Here is a 19,288-nt window from a genome sequence, read left to right on the forward strand (position 1 = left end):
GTTCCCACTGGGCTTGAATGTGTTGATAGCCCGGCGGCAACGGCAGCAGGGAAGAAAGAGCAGCGGGAGAGACCGGGAGCACGCGACACAGCAGCCGGTGCTTGGCGACACATTAGTGTGTCGCGACACACCGGTTGAGAACCGCTGATCTAGAGAGTTCGGATAATGAAAGTAAAAAGTTATGGCTTTCACTTCCTAGTCTGTGAGTTGTTTTGGGGATCTTGTATTCAATTGTTTGATTTATAATTTTTACTTAGATGCAATTATGTTCTTGGCAATGTTACCTGCTGAAAACATTTATAACTCTTTCCAGTGCAATTATTCTATATAGCACAATGAAAAAAAAAACCTAATCAAAACGCTAATTCACTCAATTCTCTTAACTCTGTGGAGAACGTCTTGCTAAAAATAAATTGTGGTACTGCAGAGGATTTTTCATATATCTATCTTGTTTTTGTATGCATGGAATATGTTTTACTGTCAAGGATGAACTGATTTACATAATTTGTACTTCCCTTATAATTTTTGTAACCTCACATGCAGAAGAAACTAGGACAATGCAAGATAATGGTTTACACACACATACACAATGTGCTTACCCGCCATGGCTAGTGTTGAACGGAATGTGAGGGAAGGTTAAAGAAAATTTACCAAAGAAAGGGAAAAAAAGAAACACAATATTAATAAATGCAGCAAGAATTAAATAAAAACAAGAGGCTAGTTGAAGCTGCAATAAAGAAATTCATTTCTAACATTACTGCTTCATAATGTTAGCTGCCAGCCAATCTTTCAAAAGCATCACATTTACAAAACCTGCTGAGCAAATCCCTGCAGGGAAAATAAGGTTTGCCATGCACTCATGCTTGTTTTATGCAGCAAAACACAAAGATCTCATGCAAAGCCTGACAAAATCAATCAATCTAGCCAAAAGCAAAATGGTAAATGTGGTCTCATTAAAGTGGGGAGTTGTGTTTATTGTGAAAAAGTAGTTAAAATATGGCCATTATATTGCTTAGCCCTTTAAAGAGGTAACCTACCCAATTAAAATAAGTAAGTGAAGTTAAAAGGCTGCCTAAGGATATACATTTTTCTGTTACACAACTGCTAAGAAAAATGTATATTTTTGTAAACTGTTATGATGGCTCTACCGAATGACGTTATATAAAACTCAACAAATAAATAAATAAATAAATACAGTAATAAAATACCGGTTAACTGCAATATTCAGAGTTAGCCAGAAAACATAGCTTACAGACCTGTCCGTAAGTTAGCCGGCTAACTTTAGCTGGCTATATTCAATAGTGTGGCTGCACTATTGAATATACTTCCAAAGTTAGCCAGATAAAGTATTAGCTAGCAACGTTGCTGTATGGACAGTGACTAAATATGGACCTTTCTATACAGTTTAAAGCATAATTATTTGCAATTTTTAACAGATTCCAAACAAACAGTGAATATGGCATGCGTAAAAGTTTGTGAACCCTTTCAGTCAGTACTTTGTAACACCTCCTCGGACAGAAAAAAGAGCTTCCAAATATTTCCTGCAGCCAGCTATTCTTGCTTTTGGATTTTTTCCACTCTTCTCTGAAGAATTTTTCTAGCTCAAAAATATTCTTAGGTTTCCTTGCATGCACTGCAGGTTTGAGATGATCTCACTGATTTTCAATAATACTCAAGTCTGGGGACTGAGAAGGCCATTCCAAAACACTAATTTTTCTTTACTGTAAGTACTTCATGTTTGATTTTGAGTTATGTTTCAAATCATTGTATTCCTGAAATACTCAATTTCTTTTCAGCTTCAATTTCCTCACTGACTGTGGTACATTAGCTTCTAAAGAGTTGTTCCAGCTTCTGTTCACTTAAAGATTCATTTAAATATAAAATAAGACCAAGGGTGCCTAAACGTTTGCACACAATTGCAATTTTTAAAGTATGTTTTTTGTTACAGATATTTAGAGGTCCATATTCAGAAGATTTAGTTATCACTAGTTATCCAGCTAAATGAATATTTGGGCCCTTATCCGTCTACATTTTAGCCTATGTTATTATCTGACTAAAATTTAGCTGCATAACCTAGGAGCATTCTGGGAGTTAAGTTAGCTGGATAAGTTATTCAGAACTTTTCTGGTTAAGTCTGGTCACGCCAAAGAGCTGTCCTAAAGTTCACGGGATAAATTTATCCAGCAAACTTTACGATAACTAGCTATATTCAATAGTGCGCTTGCACTATTGACTATACTTCCAAAGTTAGCCAGGTAAGTTTATCCAGCTAACCTCACTATCCAGACAGTGACTGAATATGTACCCCTTAGTTTTTAACTTTGGGCTTGATAAGTGCCAAGCAAACAGTTGTTCCCTTTTCAGTATCATGCCACTGTCCTCTGAAGTCTATCAGGGGCATCAGCAACTACCATAATAGCTTTCTGCTAAACCCTCCAATAGGTCAAAGTATAGCTCACTTAACAGTGCATGCCGGAAAGCCCAAAAACCTTTGCCAAAAGAAACTTATTTTAGATATTATTCTCTCCTGCTGTCATATAACACTAGACCTTACTTCTACATATTCATGGTTAGCATTCAGGTGATTTCTGAGTAGCAACGTAACTCAAGAAATACTGTTACTTTAACAATGTTACAAAAATTATTTGTGGAATTTCTTTTTCTACAAATACCACCACACATCACTGGAAAAGCAAAACATAGCTAATAAAGACATCCTTGTTAAAAATATAGCTAGAAATTTTTTCTAGGATTTTTTTTAAAATGTAATTTTTGAGTTTTTAATAAGGAAAACATGAAAATATTGTGTTCAGTGGTCTGTGGGCTGCTCCTGTGAACCGCTGCACTTACCTTAATGGCCAGGCATGCCGCACCTCCTCCCGGCACGAAACCTTCCCTGAAGCAGCTGCATGATGCCATCCCCTATCGGTGTGGCAGGATGCTGATGGCTCCCTTATAGCTGATGCATGCTGATGCGCAGGGATTTAAAGGGCCTGAGGTGGGGAAACCTCTGCGGTGCCCTTAGATGATGTCACTAGCCTCTCACTATAAGAAGACAGCCTGAATGCTCACCTGGTGCCTCAGCAACAGGTCCAGCTACGTTCAGTAGTGAGTGTTGCTTCCCATCTTTGTTGTCCTACCTGTTCCAGTCCTCGTTGCCCAGACTATTCCAGTCCTCGCCTGTCTGAATTGCTCCTGCCTTGCCTACCTGTTTCAGCCCTATCAGTCCCTCTTCCTTGGATGGATGCTTGGTTTTGACCCTTGCCTGAACTGTTTGTTGCTTGCCTATGACCCTAGCCTGGCCTTGGACCACCTCTCCAGTCATCAGCAGAGACCCTTGCCTAAGTCCTGCTTTGCCCAGCACTCAAACCAGAGGGGAATGTGGGCTGATAAAAGTGAAGTCCCTGACTAGTCTCTGCTTTGCCTGGGTCTATCTGCTGACAGAGAGGACCTACTGGGCTCCTCCCTGCAGATACACCCAATCTCACCTCAGCCCAAGGGTCCACAGATACAACAGTTTGATGAGGTCATGGACTCACGGAATTGACCTTATTCCAAGACATCCCTGGCATTGCTAGCAGGTTGCATGATCAACAGGTTACCTTGGAGCTCCTGGCCACAGCAATGGACTGCCTCACAATGCACTTGGATGCCCTGACTCTAGATGCTGCATTGTCTCCACCTGTAGCAGTGCCATTACTTCCTCCAGCGCCCAGTTGGCCTATTCCTCAGCTGCCAGCTGCAGGGTATCCCTCAACCAGCGCAGGGTGCACTTTCAGCTGCAGGCTCCACTGTTCCCTGATGACCAAACTAAAACTACTTATATTCTTTCCTTACTATATGGAACAATGCTGGCCTGGGACTCCCCCCCTCTGGGGACTCCATTTTTCATGACCTCCAACAGTTTATGGAATGATTTTGTTTCGTCTTTAAGGAGCCAGGTTGAGCAACTGCAATGGCTTCCGATCTACTCCACCTTCTCCAAGGCTCCCGAATCCTAGGTGAGTATTTGGTGGAGTTTAGGATCCTGGCCTCTAAATTAAATTGGCTGAAGTACAGCCTGGCTGCCATTTTCTTGGAAGGCCTTTCAGGATGAGCTTGCTGCCAGGGAGCTCCTTACCTCATTGGAAGCCATCATTGCCCTAAAGGCAAGATAGATGCTTGAAGAAAAGGCTCCAGGAGACTCGCCTGGCATACAGAAACGTCTCTTTGGCACCTCGCTTCCATTGTCTGATCTCACCGGCTACTGCCACATGACCCCTCTTTCTTCTCCGGAAGAACTGAAGCAGTTGGGCCAGCCATCTAGCCCCAAGAGAGAGACTTCATCACAGGCAACAGAGCCTCGGTTTCTGCTGCGTGGCTCGGGGCCATCTCTTGGCTTACTGTTCTGAGAGGTCGGGAAACATTAATACCTAAGGTCATTTGGGGAAATGACCCTAGGCCTTACTGTTCTGGCTCCTCACCTCCTCTTGCCAGCCACACTGGAACTGGGCCCAATGTGTTTCTCCAGGAGCGTAACCAGGATCCTATGCATTAGTCTCCTGCACCCTGAGAAGACCAGCTTCTATGTTAGCCCTAGACCTGTTAACCCCATTATATTTAGTCTGCTGTGGCTTCAATAACCTCACTTTGATTGGGCCACCTTGAAGCTCACCCACTGAGGGTGCGGATGTACAAACTCCTGTTTGGTACCCATAGAACCATCTCACCTGGTAACCATGGCTTCTGCACTTCTGGGACTACCATCACAATATAAAGATTATAAAGTTGTCTTTTCCAAGAAGAGTGCTGAGGTCCTGCCACCTCACAGTACATATGACTGTGGAATCGAGCTCATTGCCAGAGCTACGCTGCCATGGGGCCGGATTTCCCTCTATCTATGCCCGAGACTCAGGCCATGTCGGCCTACATCCAAGAAAATCTGGCCCGTGGATTCACCAAGCCTTCCTCTTCTCCAGCAGGAGCTGATTTCTTCTTTGTTGCGAAGAAAGATGGATCTCTCAGACCATGTATCGACTACCACTGCCTGAATGTCATTACCAGGAAAGACAGATACCCTTGTGTCTTTAATAACCGAGCTCTTTGATTTCCTAAAGGGCACTAAGATGTTCACGAAACTTGACCTCAGGGGTGCATACAGTCTCATCCACATCAAGGCTAGTGTTGAATGGAAGACCACTTTTAACACCCGCGAAAGGCACAAGTGTTTGGTCATGCCCTTTGCGTTTTGCAACGCCTCGGCAGTCTTCCAGAAAATGGTCAACGAGAAATTTCAGAGCCTGCTGTACACCTGCATGGTTGTATACTTGGATGACAAACTGATTTATTTCCCAGACATTGAGCTCCCATCATACTGATGTTCAAACCATCCTGTAGTGCCTTCGCAAAAATAACTTCTATGCCAAACTGGAGAAATGTCTCTTTGAGTAAGAGGAACTGCCCTTCCTTGGGTACATAGTCTCAAGAGACAGATTTCCGATGGATCCTGCAAAAGCCATCATGGAGTGGCCTCGCCCGGTGGGGCTCAAAGGTTTACAAAGGTTCCTGGAGTTTGCTAATTATTACCGCCAGTTTATACTTAACTACTCCTCCTTGGAAGCTTCCCTTACCATCCTTAACTGTAAGGGCACTAACATCAAGGACTGGCCGCCAGAGGCTATTGAGGTTTTCCATAAATTAAAAGACACCTTTGCTTACACAACCCAGATTTCACATGGTCCTTCATTCGAAAGGTAGAGGCCTCTACCCTTGGGGTAGTGGCTGTCCTCAGCCAACACAACTCTGAAGGGGTGTTTTATACGTATTCCTTTTTCTCCAAGAAATTCTCCTCGGCTGAATGCAACTACAGTATTGGAGATTGGGAGCTCTTGGCAGACAAGTTGGCTCTAGAAGAATGACATCATCTTATTGAGGCGGCTCAACATCACATCACCACAAGAACCTTGAACACTCATCAAAATCAGCAGCTCAATGTTAGACAGGCCCACTGGTCCTTGTTCTTTGCCGGCTTCGATTTTTAAATTGAGATATTACTCTGTGCTCAAGAATCAACAAGCAGATGCCCTCTGCAATTCTTTTCTGACCAAGAACATTCCGGAACCTACAAGGCATATCATCAATCCTGCTAAAATACTCCTAGTGACAACGGTATTTGTCCCTCCAGGGAAGATGGTAGTGCCTTCCAGATTGTGTGAGAAAAAGTGTTAAAATGGGCCCATGACTCCCATGTAGGAGATCACCCTGGATGGGCACGAACCTTTGAACTGTTTCAACAGCACTACTGGTGGCCCCAAATGCAGCAGGATATTAAGACCTATATCGACTCGTGTCCCACCTACGCATAGGAAAAAGCTTTAACATGGCTGACCTTGGGGGCTATTACAGCTATCGCTAGCCCCCAGGGAACCCTGGACCCACTTGTCCACGGACATTATTGTGGACCTCCCTGTCTCTAACAGCACCACTGTGAAATGTGTGGCAATTGATCGGTTCTCCAAGATGGCACACTTCGTCTCATTGCCTGGTCTTCCTTCTGTCCCAGAATTAGCAAGTCTTTTCACTCTCCAAGTCTTCCGCTTAAATGGCTTACCAAAACATATTCTATCGGATAGAGGAGTCCAGGTTAATGCGTGATACTGGTGCTCTCTCTCTGCAAGACGTTTGGTATCATGCTTGACTATACAACAGCCTATCATTTGCAGGGAACAGGAAGTGGAGCATACTAACCAAACTCTTAAAACATTCCTCTGCTCTTATAATAATGAGCACCTGGACAACTTGGCTACCCTCTTGCCTTGGGCTGAATTTTCCCACGACACACACATTAATGCAGTCACTGGCTTTTCTCCTTTCCAGCTGGTTTATGGGAAACAGCCCCTGCCTCCACTGCCATTACCCCATGACAGTTCCTTCACTTGCGGCTCAACAATCGGCACAAGAATTACATAATTTATGGGAACAAACCAATCTGTTGATTGAAAAAGCTGCCACGCGATTCAAGACGTTGGCAGATGCCTGAAGACAGGTGAGAAGGTTTGGAAAAGAACCCGACCCTTACGCCTGCAGCTTCCCTCAATGTGTTTGGCATTGTGCTTCACTGGGCTTTTTAAACTGTTACGGCAAGTGGGTCCTGTCATGTACCAGCTCAAGCTGCTGCCTACTTTAAAAATCCATAACATGTTTCAGGTCTCTCTGCTTAAGCCTGTAGTAGGTTCTTGGCACTCCACAGTGCTGCCAGAACCCTGGGAGGTTGTTGCTGACTTAGTCGCAATATTCAAAGCCCAAGAAATCCTGGATTTCCACCGGAGGGGCAAGAGAATAGAGTATTTGATTTCCTGGAAGAACTATAGCTAGGGAGAAAATTCATGAGAGCCATCATCTAACATATTTGATCCCAACCTCTTAAAGAACTTTAATCAACGGTATACTAGAAAACCCAAAGCCGGGGGGGGGGGGGGGGGGGGAGGGGGAGGAAGGCTTAAGAGGAGGGTTGCTGTTGTGTTTGGCGTTCTGCGGGCTGCTCCAGTGAACCACTGCCCTTAACTTCACAGCTGGCCTCACTCCCTCCTAGCGTGGGAGGATGCTGTAACACCTTCCTCAACTTGGCTGCTTGACAAAATCCCTCACAGAGTGGCAGGCTGCTGATGGCTCCCCTAGAGTGCATGCGTGTCGATACTCAGGGATTTAAAGGGTCTGAGGTGGGGGAAACCCCTGCGGTGCCTTTAGATGATGTCACCAGCCTCTCAGTATAAGACAGCCTGGATGCTCACCTGATGTCTCAGCAACAGGTCAGCTACGTTCAGTAGTGCGTGTTGCTTTCCATCTTTGTTGTCCTGCCTGTTCCAGCCTTCATTGCCCAGCATGTTCCAGTCCTTGTCTGCCTGATGTGTTCCTGCCTTGCCTGCTTGCTTCAGTCCTATCTTTCCCTCTTCCGTTTCCTTGGATGGATACTTGATTTTGACCCTTGCCTGGACTCTATATACACCTGATTGCTGCCTGCCTCGACTCTTGCGTAGATTGTGGATGTGCTTTATTGCTGCCTACCTTGACCCTTGCCTGGACTCTGGATACTCCTGATTGCTGTCTGCCTACGACCGTAGCCTGGCCTTGGACCACCTCTCCAGTCATCAGCAGAGACCCTTGCCTAAGTCTTGCTAGTCCTGGCACCCAAAGGCTCAACCCAAGGGGAACATGGCCTAGTAAAGTTGAAGTTCCTGACTGGTTTCTGCTTCGTCTGGGTCCAGCTGATGGTGAGGACCTGCAAGGCTTCTCCCTGCAGGTACAGCCAATCTCACCTCAGCCTAAGGGTCCACAGACACAACAGAAAATCACAAACAATGCATAAACTGATACAAGCTTACAACAATTCAAACCAGTAAACAAAATAAAAGAAAAAAGATGAACCAAAAGAAGAAAATGAATCATCAAATTCCGTGCAAACCATTTTTCTGATTCTTTTTTTTTCGCTGTACAAACATTTTCCATTCTACAGAGTGATACCAGGACAAATATACACAGTTTAACCATTTTTTCTTCTTCTAGGAGTAGAAAGAATGTAGATAATTCTGAACATATTTGATGACCATCATCCCATATTATGCTCTAGTATAAAAAATCAATGAGGTTTAATTCTTGAAGATGTTTTTAGTCTACATGGATATGACAAAGGAGCAAAGAAAAGGATGTCACCTGTTAAGAAATGTGTCACCATCCCAATAGCTATCCAAACTTAAGTTCTCCAAAACTATCTAGCCAATCAATCTAAAAGATGGCATCAGGTTTTTAGCTATCTCTATTTCAAGCCCCTTTTTTTCCCTCTTGAAACTTTTTATCTATTTACTCTCTATTTTCATATTGATTCTCCTGTATTGATGAAGTGGAAGGCTAAGGCAAGATTTATCCACCTGAGTCTTTCGTCTCTCCTCAGTTTTCAATCGAACCCTTCTTGGTTAGGAACACTGCTACTATTTTAGCCTCAGCTGGATCTGTTGCTGAGGCTCCTGGAGTAGACATTCACCTGGCTGTGGTGTGTTTTTAATGTAGTGTATGCTGAATTGATCAGTACAGTCTTTCTGATTTTATGTTACATACATTGTTTCTATATTTAATGATGTGTAAATTGCTTTAGTAGATATCACTGGTAAGGCATTGAATAAATGCAAATTACAAATAAATGCCAGAGTAAGTAATCTAGTGGGTCTGTTGGGGTGCTGGGTGTTGGAGCAAATATGCTGTGTACAACTCTTCCTTGGGTGTTGGCCTGCAGGAAGAAGCCATGGTACAGTAGAAGGACCAGGATATAATTCTGGAAAGATTATGAATCATTGTGGAGTATTAAAGACTACCTCCTCAAGCAGCCTGACTTTTCTGAAGACAGATTTTGAGATGCTAACCTTGCAGCTCCTTTCAGGCCCTAAATAAAAGCTCAGCCCTAGAGACAATCTGTAATATTATAACTACTTTGGAGAAATCTGTAATTAACAATATTAGGTATTTAATTAATTTCTCAATAGACAGAGAGCATAAGGTTCATGACCAATAAATATTCAGAAAAAAAACTTACTGAGGTGGAACAAGAGATTAGTTCCATGTTAAAATATTTAACATTTCTAAATTTTCCTAAGATATCTGCTATCTTTCTTAGATGTTATGAAAATATCTTCTTGAAATCTTAAAGATGTCTCCTGAGTCAATTCCACCTACTAAAACAGTGTATTATTTGGCTGGGAAAATGAGTAGTGAGCAGAAGGAATCAGCAATGAAAGAACTGACTACGGATAGTCAATCTCACCCAGTATTTAGACCAGTCTTTGCATGAAGAAGTGTCTTATGTGCTGGAATCTGATTGAAACCAGACAATTAGACACTTTTTCTGTCATATAGATTTGTTTCTCGGTCAAAAATTCTGTATGTTGCTAAATGTTTGCCAGGCGACTCAAGCTAGAAGGCAACAATTTCTTATTATGTATCAGCAGAGTCTCGCCCTTGATGCTGAGTATTTTCTGCATTATCATTGTAGATTCTTGCTTAAATATGTTGGTGTTAGGCATATATTACTGTATTAAATGAACTGCTTGTAGTAGATCCATACAATCAAAATACACACAAATGAGCCCCCAAATGTTGTGACGAATCATGATTCATTTTTTTAAGTGTTACATCAAGCCGTGATTAAGTACTGGGCATTTTATTTGCATTTAAGCAGAAATTTATAAAAATTAAATATTGGACAAGAATGGACTTAGGGTGAGTGATAACTATATGAAAGCACTCCTACCACATTGTACAGTGTGTGGTAGCCATGTTTGAAGGTCCCCAGAATTATTTTTTGAATTTTAAGGGCCATTTAACACAGGTGAATAATTTTTTTAGGTTAGGGATATGTTTATAGACTCAAAACAACTTAGGGCTTTTACTAAAGGAAAGACTTTTCCTAATCAAATTGTAGTGAATGTTTTCCCTAAGGCTGGATGTTAGTACTCACTTAGTAATGAGCGAGGGAGAAGCACTTATTACTGAATACATCAGCTTTATATGCTTTGTTTTCTTTTTTTGTTCTTTAAGAAGGGTCTCTCCTTATATTTCTTATGGATCCTCCTCCTTCTTTATGGGCTACTAGGAATATTCTAGGTCAGATGTAATCTTGATTTTCTTATTCTTTTTCCTTATATTTCATGATTATTCCTAACCTAGCATTTATCTTATTTTGAGAAATATATTGTTATAATTCTATAAATAAATAAATAAATAAAATTCATGCACATAACCACTTTCCATTGTGCAGCCAAAGACATTCTAGCCACTACTAAAAGAAGAGCAGTCAATTTAACTTTATCAATAGGCACAGCAAGAAAACCTCAGGCATCAATGGAATTTCTTTAGTTGTAACTTTCTTCATCTGTCTTCAAATTACTTTACAGAAATTTTGAGTGACAGAACAATGCCACCACATATGAAATATGATCTTTCCATACCATAGCCTCTCTAGCATAAATTTGTCTGAGTACATTTCATTTTAATATCATTTCATTATAGTTTTGTTTTCCAAAACATAAATGCTTAAGTTGCAGTTTATTTTGCTTTTTTCCAGATTGCCATGCATTGGTTATCTAAATTATTCCAAAATTATTTTTCCCATTTTCACAATAGTCAGGCCTATTTTCATCTAATGATCTCAACAACTGGTATTTGCTTGCTTTTTTTTGTAGAAAGGTACCAGATGCAGGGCTGTACTGGAGAGAATAGGGAGTAGAGGAAATCAAAGCAAATGCCTTTTCCTTCAACTGGTTGCAGGGTTCAGTCACAGCATGATCCTCCTCCGTTCCCATCTTTCCTTCAGCTGGCAAAGGCATAAGAAAATAGTGCTTTTACCTGCTGGCATGATTGGCTTTTAGGTTGTGTAACCTGTGCAGTTGCACAGGGTGCCAGGGCACCTTCCCTATAGAGCCCATAGTTGCTGCCCTATCTCTCCTCCCTCTCCCTGGCCCATGGGTCCTACCTGTTGTCCCTAACTCCCTGCAGGGCTGAAGAATGGCTGCTATGGCTGCCACCATTGCCCTATCATGGCGTGCCTGCAGTATGGCGGTGCTGCTTTTATACAACTCTTGCCATTTCTCTGTCCTGTGTGGGTCCGTTTAAAGGGCAGCTGTTGAACCTCATGGGACAGAGAAGCGCCAGTAGCAGGTGGTGTTTAGAAGCTCTGGGCTCCAACAGTACTCTCCAGCCAGAACAAACTAGGTCAGAGGAGGGGCTTAGTGAAAGAAAGCAGCTATTAGGCCTCATCTTCATGGCATGGGAAAAACACCAGTGGGGGAAGGATGTTAAGTTGCTGGGTGTGGGGTGTGGGGGAAGGATGTTAAGTTTCTGAGTATGGGGAGGAAAAGGGTCAAGGAAGCTGCAGGTGCTGGGAAAGAGGAGTTTCTGGGTTTGCAGGGTTTAAGATGGGAGATTGCTGAGGCTTGGTGGGGTTGAAAGAGGAGTGCCTGGAGGTGGGGGAAGAGAGAGATATGGGGGTTGCGGGGGAAAAGAAAGAGGGCCACTGAGTAAAAGAGAGAATATTTTGGGGGGAAGAGAAGGAACTGCAGTACCAGAGCCACTGCGGGTAGGTAGGTAAGTGCATAATAGGGAGGGGGCAAAAGAATAAAAATTTGCTTAGGACACCTAACACTGGTTTGGGAAATAAGTGTAGGGGGAGTTAGAAAAGGAGAGAGAGAGAGAGAGAAATAAAAAATGGAAATGAGACTCTGGTAAAGGAATTAGAAGACGACAATAGGAAAGCAGAAACAAAAAAAGACCAGGCACATGCTTGATTAGAAAAATAAAATGTCTAGACATCAAAGGTAGAAAAAAAACTTTTTATTTCCAATTTAGTGATCAGCTTTGGGAATGTTCGTCACTGATATCTTTGTATTTTGCACACTATAGAAGTAAATGCATTTGTTTTTTTCCCTCTAGTATTGTACAGCACACAGAGTCTGGCTTCTTGGGGATTCCATTTGTTTTTCTTTGTAGTTTGTGGTAATATATTCTGTGTGTGTGGCAGAAGTAAGGAATTTGGCTAGTGTGCAGGTTCTGTGTAGGAATCTGTAACAATCAGGCTTGTTCTTTTTCCCATCAAGGGGTGTATTGATATTATAGGGCCTGGTGTAATATTTGCAGTGCTGCTTTTCCATAGGTAGGACTATTATTTGAATCCTGTAAATTAGTGTTATTGCTATATCAATTCTAGGTGATAATTTTGTAGGGCTGAGGTTTACTGCCAGGGAGTTTGCATTGCTTTTACTGAGGCAATACCATAATTGACCTTTTTTTTTTTCTTTTTGTAGGATGTGTTGTAAGGGTAAACCCAGGGCTGGTGCGACTATTAGGTGAGACTAGGCAGTCACTAGGGCACCGTAAGTGGGCAGGACACCACTGGTGTACACAAAGAACATAAGAACATAAGAAAATGCCATATTGGGTCAGACCAAGGGTCCATCAAGCCCAGCATCCTGTTTCCAACAGTGGCCAATCCAGGCCATAAGAACCTGGCAAGTACCCAAAACTAAGTCTATTCCATGTAACCATTGCTAATGGCAGTGGCTATTCTCTAAGTGAACTTAATAGCAGGTAATGGACTTCTCCTCCAAGAACTTATCCAATCCTTTTTTAAACACAGCTATACTAACTGCACTAACCACATCCTCTGGCAACAAATTCCAGAGTTTAATTGTGCATTGAGTAAAAAAAGAACTTTCTCTGATTAGTTTTAAATGTTCCCCATGCTAACTTCATGGAGTGCCCCCTAGTCTTTCTACTATCCGAAAGAGTAAATAACCGATTCACATCTACCCGTTCTAGACCTCTCATGATTTTAAACATCTCTATCATATCCCCCCTCAGTCGTCTCTTCTCCAAGCTGAAAGGTCCTAACCTCTTTAGACTTTTCTCATAGGGGAGTTGTTCCATTCCCCTTATTTTGGTAGCCCTTCTCTGTACCTTCTCCATCGCAATTATATTTAGATCTTAGTTTCTTAACTTACTACCCCCTCTTACGCCTTCTTTCCAGCTGTTTAAGCTTCCAAGTTTTGCAGTCCTTGTTAAATGTAACTTTGTTTCTCCTGATTATAATAAGTTGTTTATGTTTTACTGTTTACATCCCTGTTCGATGTAAACCGACCTGATAAGGTATTTAACTTTGAAGGTCGGTATAGAAAAATGCTAAATAAATAAAATAAATAAATATCTTTTTTGAGATGCGGCGACCAGAATTGTACACAGTATTCAAGGTGCAGTCTCACCATGGAGTGATACAGAGGCATTATGACATTTTCCGTTTTATTCATCATTCCTTTTCTAATAATTCCCAACATTCTGTTTGCTTTTTTGACTGCCGCAGCACACTGCACCGACGATTTCAATGTGTTATCCACTATGACACCTAGATCTCTTTCTTGGGTTGTAGCACCTAATATGGAACCCAACATTGTGTAATTATAGCATGGGTTATTTTTCCCTATATGCATCACCTTGCACTTATCCACATTAAATTTCATCTGCCATTTGGATGCCCAATTTTCCAGTCTCACAAGGTCTTCCTGCAATTTATCACAATCTGCTTGTGATTTAACTACTCTGAACAATTTTGTGTCATCTGCAAATTTGATTATCTCACTCATCGTATTTCTTTCCAGATCATTTATAAATATATTGAACAGTAAGGGTCCCAATACAGATCCCTGAGGCACTCCACTGTCCACTCCCTTCCACTGAGAAAATTGTCCATTTAATCCTACTCTCTGTTTCCTGTCTTTTAGCCAGTTTGCAATCCACGAAAGGACATCGCCACCTATCCCATGACTTTTTACTTTTCCTAGAAGCCTCTCATGAGGAACTTTGTCAAACGCCTTCTGAAAATCCAAGTATACTATATCTACCGGTTCACCTTTATCCACATGTTTATTAACTTCTTCAAAAAAGTGAAGCAGATTTGTGAGGCAAGACTTGCCCTGGGTAAAGCCATGCTGACTTTGTTCCATTAAACCATATCTTTCTATATGTTCTGTGATTTTGATGTTTAGAACACTTTCCACTATTTTTCCTGGCACTGGTGCCATTTTTGAAATTATCTCAGGAGCTATGAGGTCTGTCATGGAACACAAACCAGAGGGGGTGCGACATGGCGGGGAGGGAGGGAAAGAGAGCGAGTGAGCATGGTAAAAGGGAGAACATGATAATATATATCTACCACTGTGAGAGGGGCACTTTCAACTTATGGTGGAGCAGGGGGTGGTGTTGGTGGGGGAGGTGTTACATTCATCTGCCTAGGGCGCTATAGATCGTTGTACCAACCCTGAGGAAACCTTCTGATTTTGCTCTGTAAACATTGCTGCAGGAGTTAGATGCAGTCAGTATATGTTTATAGAGCTTGAGATATAGGATTTATATTGGGATTCTGTCTTATCCTGTACAGATCCCTAATTTCATTGATGTTGTCTGATTTTTCAGGGGTAAGGGTAGGGTGTGTATGTAATAACACCAACAGTACCTAGGTCAGTTAAAACCTACATTTGTCATAGGCTTGGGGATAGGACTAGGTAGGAATTGTGCTGGGTGAAGGAGAGATCCCTGAAGAGACTGCATGCAGTGGTGCAAGTGAAGCCAGTATTTTTTCTGATGGGGATGATTTTATTTTTCACACAGTTGCCTTCTCTATTATCTTCATGACATGGGAAAAACACCATTGGGGGAAGGAGGTTAACAGAGGCAGATACCACTGGTGCTTTTCTCTCTCTCCCCAACTCCTTTACCAACTGATCCTTTTTTCTTTCTCCTGTCCCTCCCTTACTAGTGCTTTGCTGAGATTTAGATTCAGGAAACTTAATCATCATGACAAAATTTGTACATGTGTTGCCAAATATATAAAATGCTTAAAAGAAGAATACATACATAATAGTTCTAATAATAGTAATTACAATTATAGGGTCAGACTAGTTTATAGTATACCAGGTTCTGGTGCTATTCTGTATTTTCCCTGGGGCATGGCCTATAGAGTTGGTGCCCCAACTCTATTGCCAGTGCACTACAGAGAACAGCCCTCTGCTGGGAGGGGAGGGGCTGTTCTGTCCAGCCCTTCCCCTCCCAGAAAATAGTCTACAGTGGTCAAGAGGGTAGGAGCGAGAGTGAAATATTCAGAATAAAGCAGAGAAGAGCTACTCTAGTCTGTAATCCAACCCTTTCCTTCCTGTCATTCACAGAGGCTGATACAGAGAGAGAATAAAGTACAGATATTAAGTAAAATTACACCTACCAAATAACAGATCCAAACTGATTCTTCACATTTACTTATATGGCACCTTATATTTTATATTTTACATTATGCATTATTTAATTTTTACTAGAACTATGTTAGCTGTTCTTTATTTTTAATAGTTTATTTTAACTATACTTTTTGTAAAATTATGGCCTTTCTTTTATCTTTTCTTTTTCTTTTGAATTTAATTTTAATATACTTATGTAAACCGTTTTGATTAAGCACTGTAAAAGCGGTATACAAACACTTTCAAATAAAATAAATAAATAAATCCTTATGAACCCGCAGAAAAAAAGGATCCTGGTTACATGAAAGAGGTTACGCCATTACTAAGATTTCCATTGATCAGAGAGTTCTCAAAATACATATCTATGATTTATTCCTTTGAAAAAATATATCTGCAGTTAGGCATAATAGTCATTATTTAAGCAAAACCTTTTTTCTAACCCCGAGAAAGAAATAAATTTCTTCACTCCACATTGACATACTTGTCACATAGCGGTAAGCCTTTTGCCTCTCCAATTCCTAAACTTTCCTAGAGGAAAGGTCAAGTTTCCCCAAATTTTTTAATGAACAAATTCAAAATTCTTAGAGTACAGTTAAACATAGGATTATCATTTCCCATACATGTTTTTCAAAGTTAGATTAATCCAAATACCTTCTAATTTAACCTGATTACAATTAACTTGCTATATTATATTTTGACCTGCCAGTTTTCTCCTGTTTGTTTTTTAGGCTTGCAGTTCAATTGGAAGCAGGGCAGAGATCTAGTGCCATAAGCATTAATTCACAGCTACCAGGGAGTTTTCCATTTTATATTCTCTCTCAGCTTATTTTAGTTCAGTCATTGTAGCAACGGTCCTAGCCCAAGGGCCACATATTTGGCCTCCCTCCAGAATTCTATAATCATGTGCCCTAAATTTGGCCACTAGATATCAGTGTTGCCACTGCACGATGACTATGACTCCCTTCCCCAGGGCCTGAGAAGAGCACCATGACGTGAACCTGTTCCATTTGTAGGAATACGATTTTCTCGCAGAAGGTTTCTGTGAAGCAATCAAGACATGGGAGACTGGATCAGAAAGGTTAAGCGGTGAAGGATTAACCTTTCAACATCCATGCTGTCAGGGATAGGGCTGAAGATTGGGGTGGCGAAGGCACCTGTCGTTTTGAGTGATTAGAAGCGGGTCTGTTCCCAGAGGAATGTGCCTGCGAATGGAAAGATCATGAAGTATTGGAAACCACACTTGGCGGGACCAGTGGGGTGCTATCAGGATCATGGTTCCCTTGTCCTGACGTAACTTCACGAGAGTCTTTGAGAGAAGTGGGTGAAGATGGTGAAGGCAAGTCATTGGTGTCTGGTGAAGAATCATCAGTCCGGGTATCATAAGGATCAGCACCTGTCGCTCTAGGCACTGTAGAGGGACGGGGTAGTTGGATACCTGAAGGTTCCAGTTTAGGCTCCGAAGGCATCGGAGGAATAACTGGAGGCACCGATGAAAGCAATGAAGGCCCTGGCGCAGGTATCGATGGCATCGGTAGATGGCTCGATGGCGCCGATGAAGGTATCGGTATCGATCTTGATGGCTGAGGCAGAACTCCCGATGGAGGAATGCGGAACGGTGTTTCTCCTCCTGATGATAAAGTCAGTGGGGAGGGCACCGGAGCCATCGGTGACCTGGGGTCCACCGGTGGAAAAGTGGCAATAAGCGCTTCCATACTCAATAGCAGCGGTGCCAATGCTGCTGGAATCGGGTCGGTGCTCGGTTCCACTATCGGCACAGATATCGGTGCCGGGGGAGAACCTGGAGTCGATGGCCTCCTGAACCATCTGGTCCAGTTCTTCTCGGAGACCTGGAGCAAGCAGCCCCAGCTCCGGAACAGAAGGAGGAGGCAGAGGCATAGCCGGAGGGACCACTGTTAAAGGCGGCGTCATGGCTCCCGACGCCCTGTCAGGTGAGGATTGCATCGTGACCCGGTCGCTGAAAAGGTTGGTGCCTTTTCTGGATGGGGTTTCTTTGGCGGCGGCTCGGATGATGGCGAGGTCGATGGTTTCGATGCCTCGATGATCCGAGACTTTCGGTACCGATGGCGATGTTTCTCCTTACGATCCCCTCGGTCCTGAGGGGGAGAAGAGGCTGTCGAAGGCCGAGAAGTGATCGACGCCGGGCGGTCACTGATCGGTGGACGAATCTGATGCGATGTTGACGGTGCCGGTTCAGATGACGTCGATGCAATGGAGGGAGTCGGGGTTTGAGAATGGAAGAGAAGTCTCATCTTCTCCATTCTGGCCTTGCGACCTTTTGGTGTCATTAGGGCACATTTGGTGCAGGTCAAGACATCGTGCTCTCGTCCAAAACACATTACACAGACTTTATGCGGGTCTGTAATGGACATGATACGAGTACAGTCCGGACACAGACGGAACCCCGAAGCCATGGCCATAGAAAAATCGAGCCTGGTACGGTCGACGGCCAGTAGGCTGTGAGGGCCAAACTCGACGGTAATAGACGGAAAACGGGTAAAAACTTACAGGAGTACCGCGGACTGAAAAAAGTTAATGGAGGGCCCCTGTGGGGTAATTTAACTTTAAATAATTCCGTGAGAAAATTTCCTGTCAGGAATCCTTGCAGAGCTCCTTAACCGCGTGGCTACTGCTGCGCGGAAAAAAGAAGACTGAAGAGGGACCCTGCTGGCTGCAGGGTTGGTGCCACGCTGGGCATGACCAGTAGGGGCCAGTCAAAGTTTTAGAAACTTTGACAAAAGTGTTCCGTGATTGGGCTCCATCCTCACATATGGGTGATGTCATGAAGGATTGGAAACCACACTTGGCGGGACCAGTGGGGTGCTATCAGGATCATGGTTCCCTTGTCCTGACGTAACTTCACGAGAATCTTTGAGACTGGGGTCCACCGGTGGAAAAGTGGCAATAAGCGCTTCCATACTCAATAGCAGCGGTGCCAATGCTGCTGGAATCGGGTCGGTGCTCGGTTCCACTATCGGCACAGATATCGGTGTCGGGGGAGAACCTGGAGTCGATGCATCGCCTTGTCGATGGCTCTTTAAACAGGTATATCCTGAATAGCGTGCTATCTTCCTCTTCAATCCACACCAATACCATCCAGCCAATCACATATGGGTGATGTCACCCATATGTGAGGTCTACCATTCTGCTTGTCCTGTGAGAACCCCTTACCGCTATAAACCTCCTGCTCACAAACCTCCACCTTGCCCTAAACACATCAAAAACCGAGCTCCTCTTAATTTCCGCATACCACAACATAGTGCCCTCCCCCGACAGTAACCCCCTTCCCTCTGCTATCTCCTTCCCGCAAAATGTACGAGTCCTTGGCATCACTATTGACAACCAACTAAACTTTAAAAAATTCATTAACACAACCATAAAAGAGTGCTTCTTCAAACTCCGTGTCCTTAAAAAACTGAAACCACTCCTCCATTTCTATGATTTCCGTACAGTCCTACAGGCCGCAATTTTTT

General features: G+C 42.8%; 1 protein-coding gene across 24 annotated transcripts in view; it reads right to left on the reverse strand.

Moving 5' to 3' along the window:
- PTK2 (protein tyrosine kinase 2) overlaps nucleotides 1-19,288 on the reverse strand; it is a 1,447,287-nt gene that overhangs the window by 57,973 nt on the left and 1,370,026 nt on the right. For 18 of the 24 annotated variants that reach the window (XM_029592091.1, XM_029592099.1, XM_029592089.1 and 15 more), the window contains one exon: nucleotides 600-608. The exons of the other annotated variants lie outside the window; for them this stretch is intronic. In XM_029592091.1, the coding sequence (XP_029447951.1) occupies nucleotides 600-608 (9 nt within the window). The remainder of the gene's footprint in view (nucleotides 1-599; nucleotides 609-19,288) is intronic. 24 annotated transcript variants of the gene reach the window in all.

Source organism: Rhinatrema bivittatum, chromosome 2, assembly GCF_901001135.1.
Source record: "Rhinatrema bivittatum chromosome 2, aRhiBiv1.1, whole genome shotgun sequence".
Lineage (NCBI taxonomy): Eukaryota > Metazoa > Chordata > Amphibia > Gymnophiona > Rhinatrematidae > Rhinatrema > Rhinatrema bivittatum.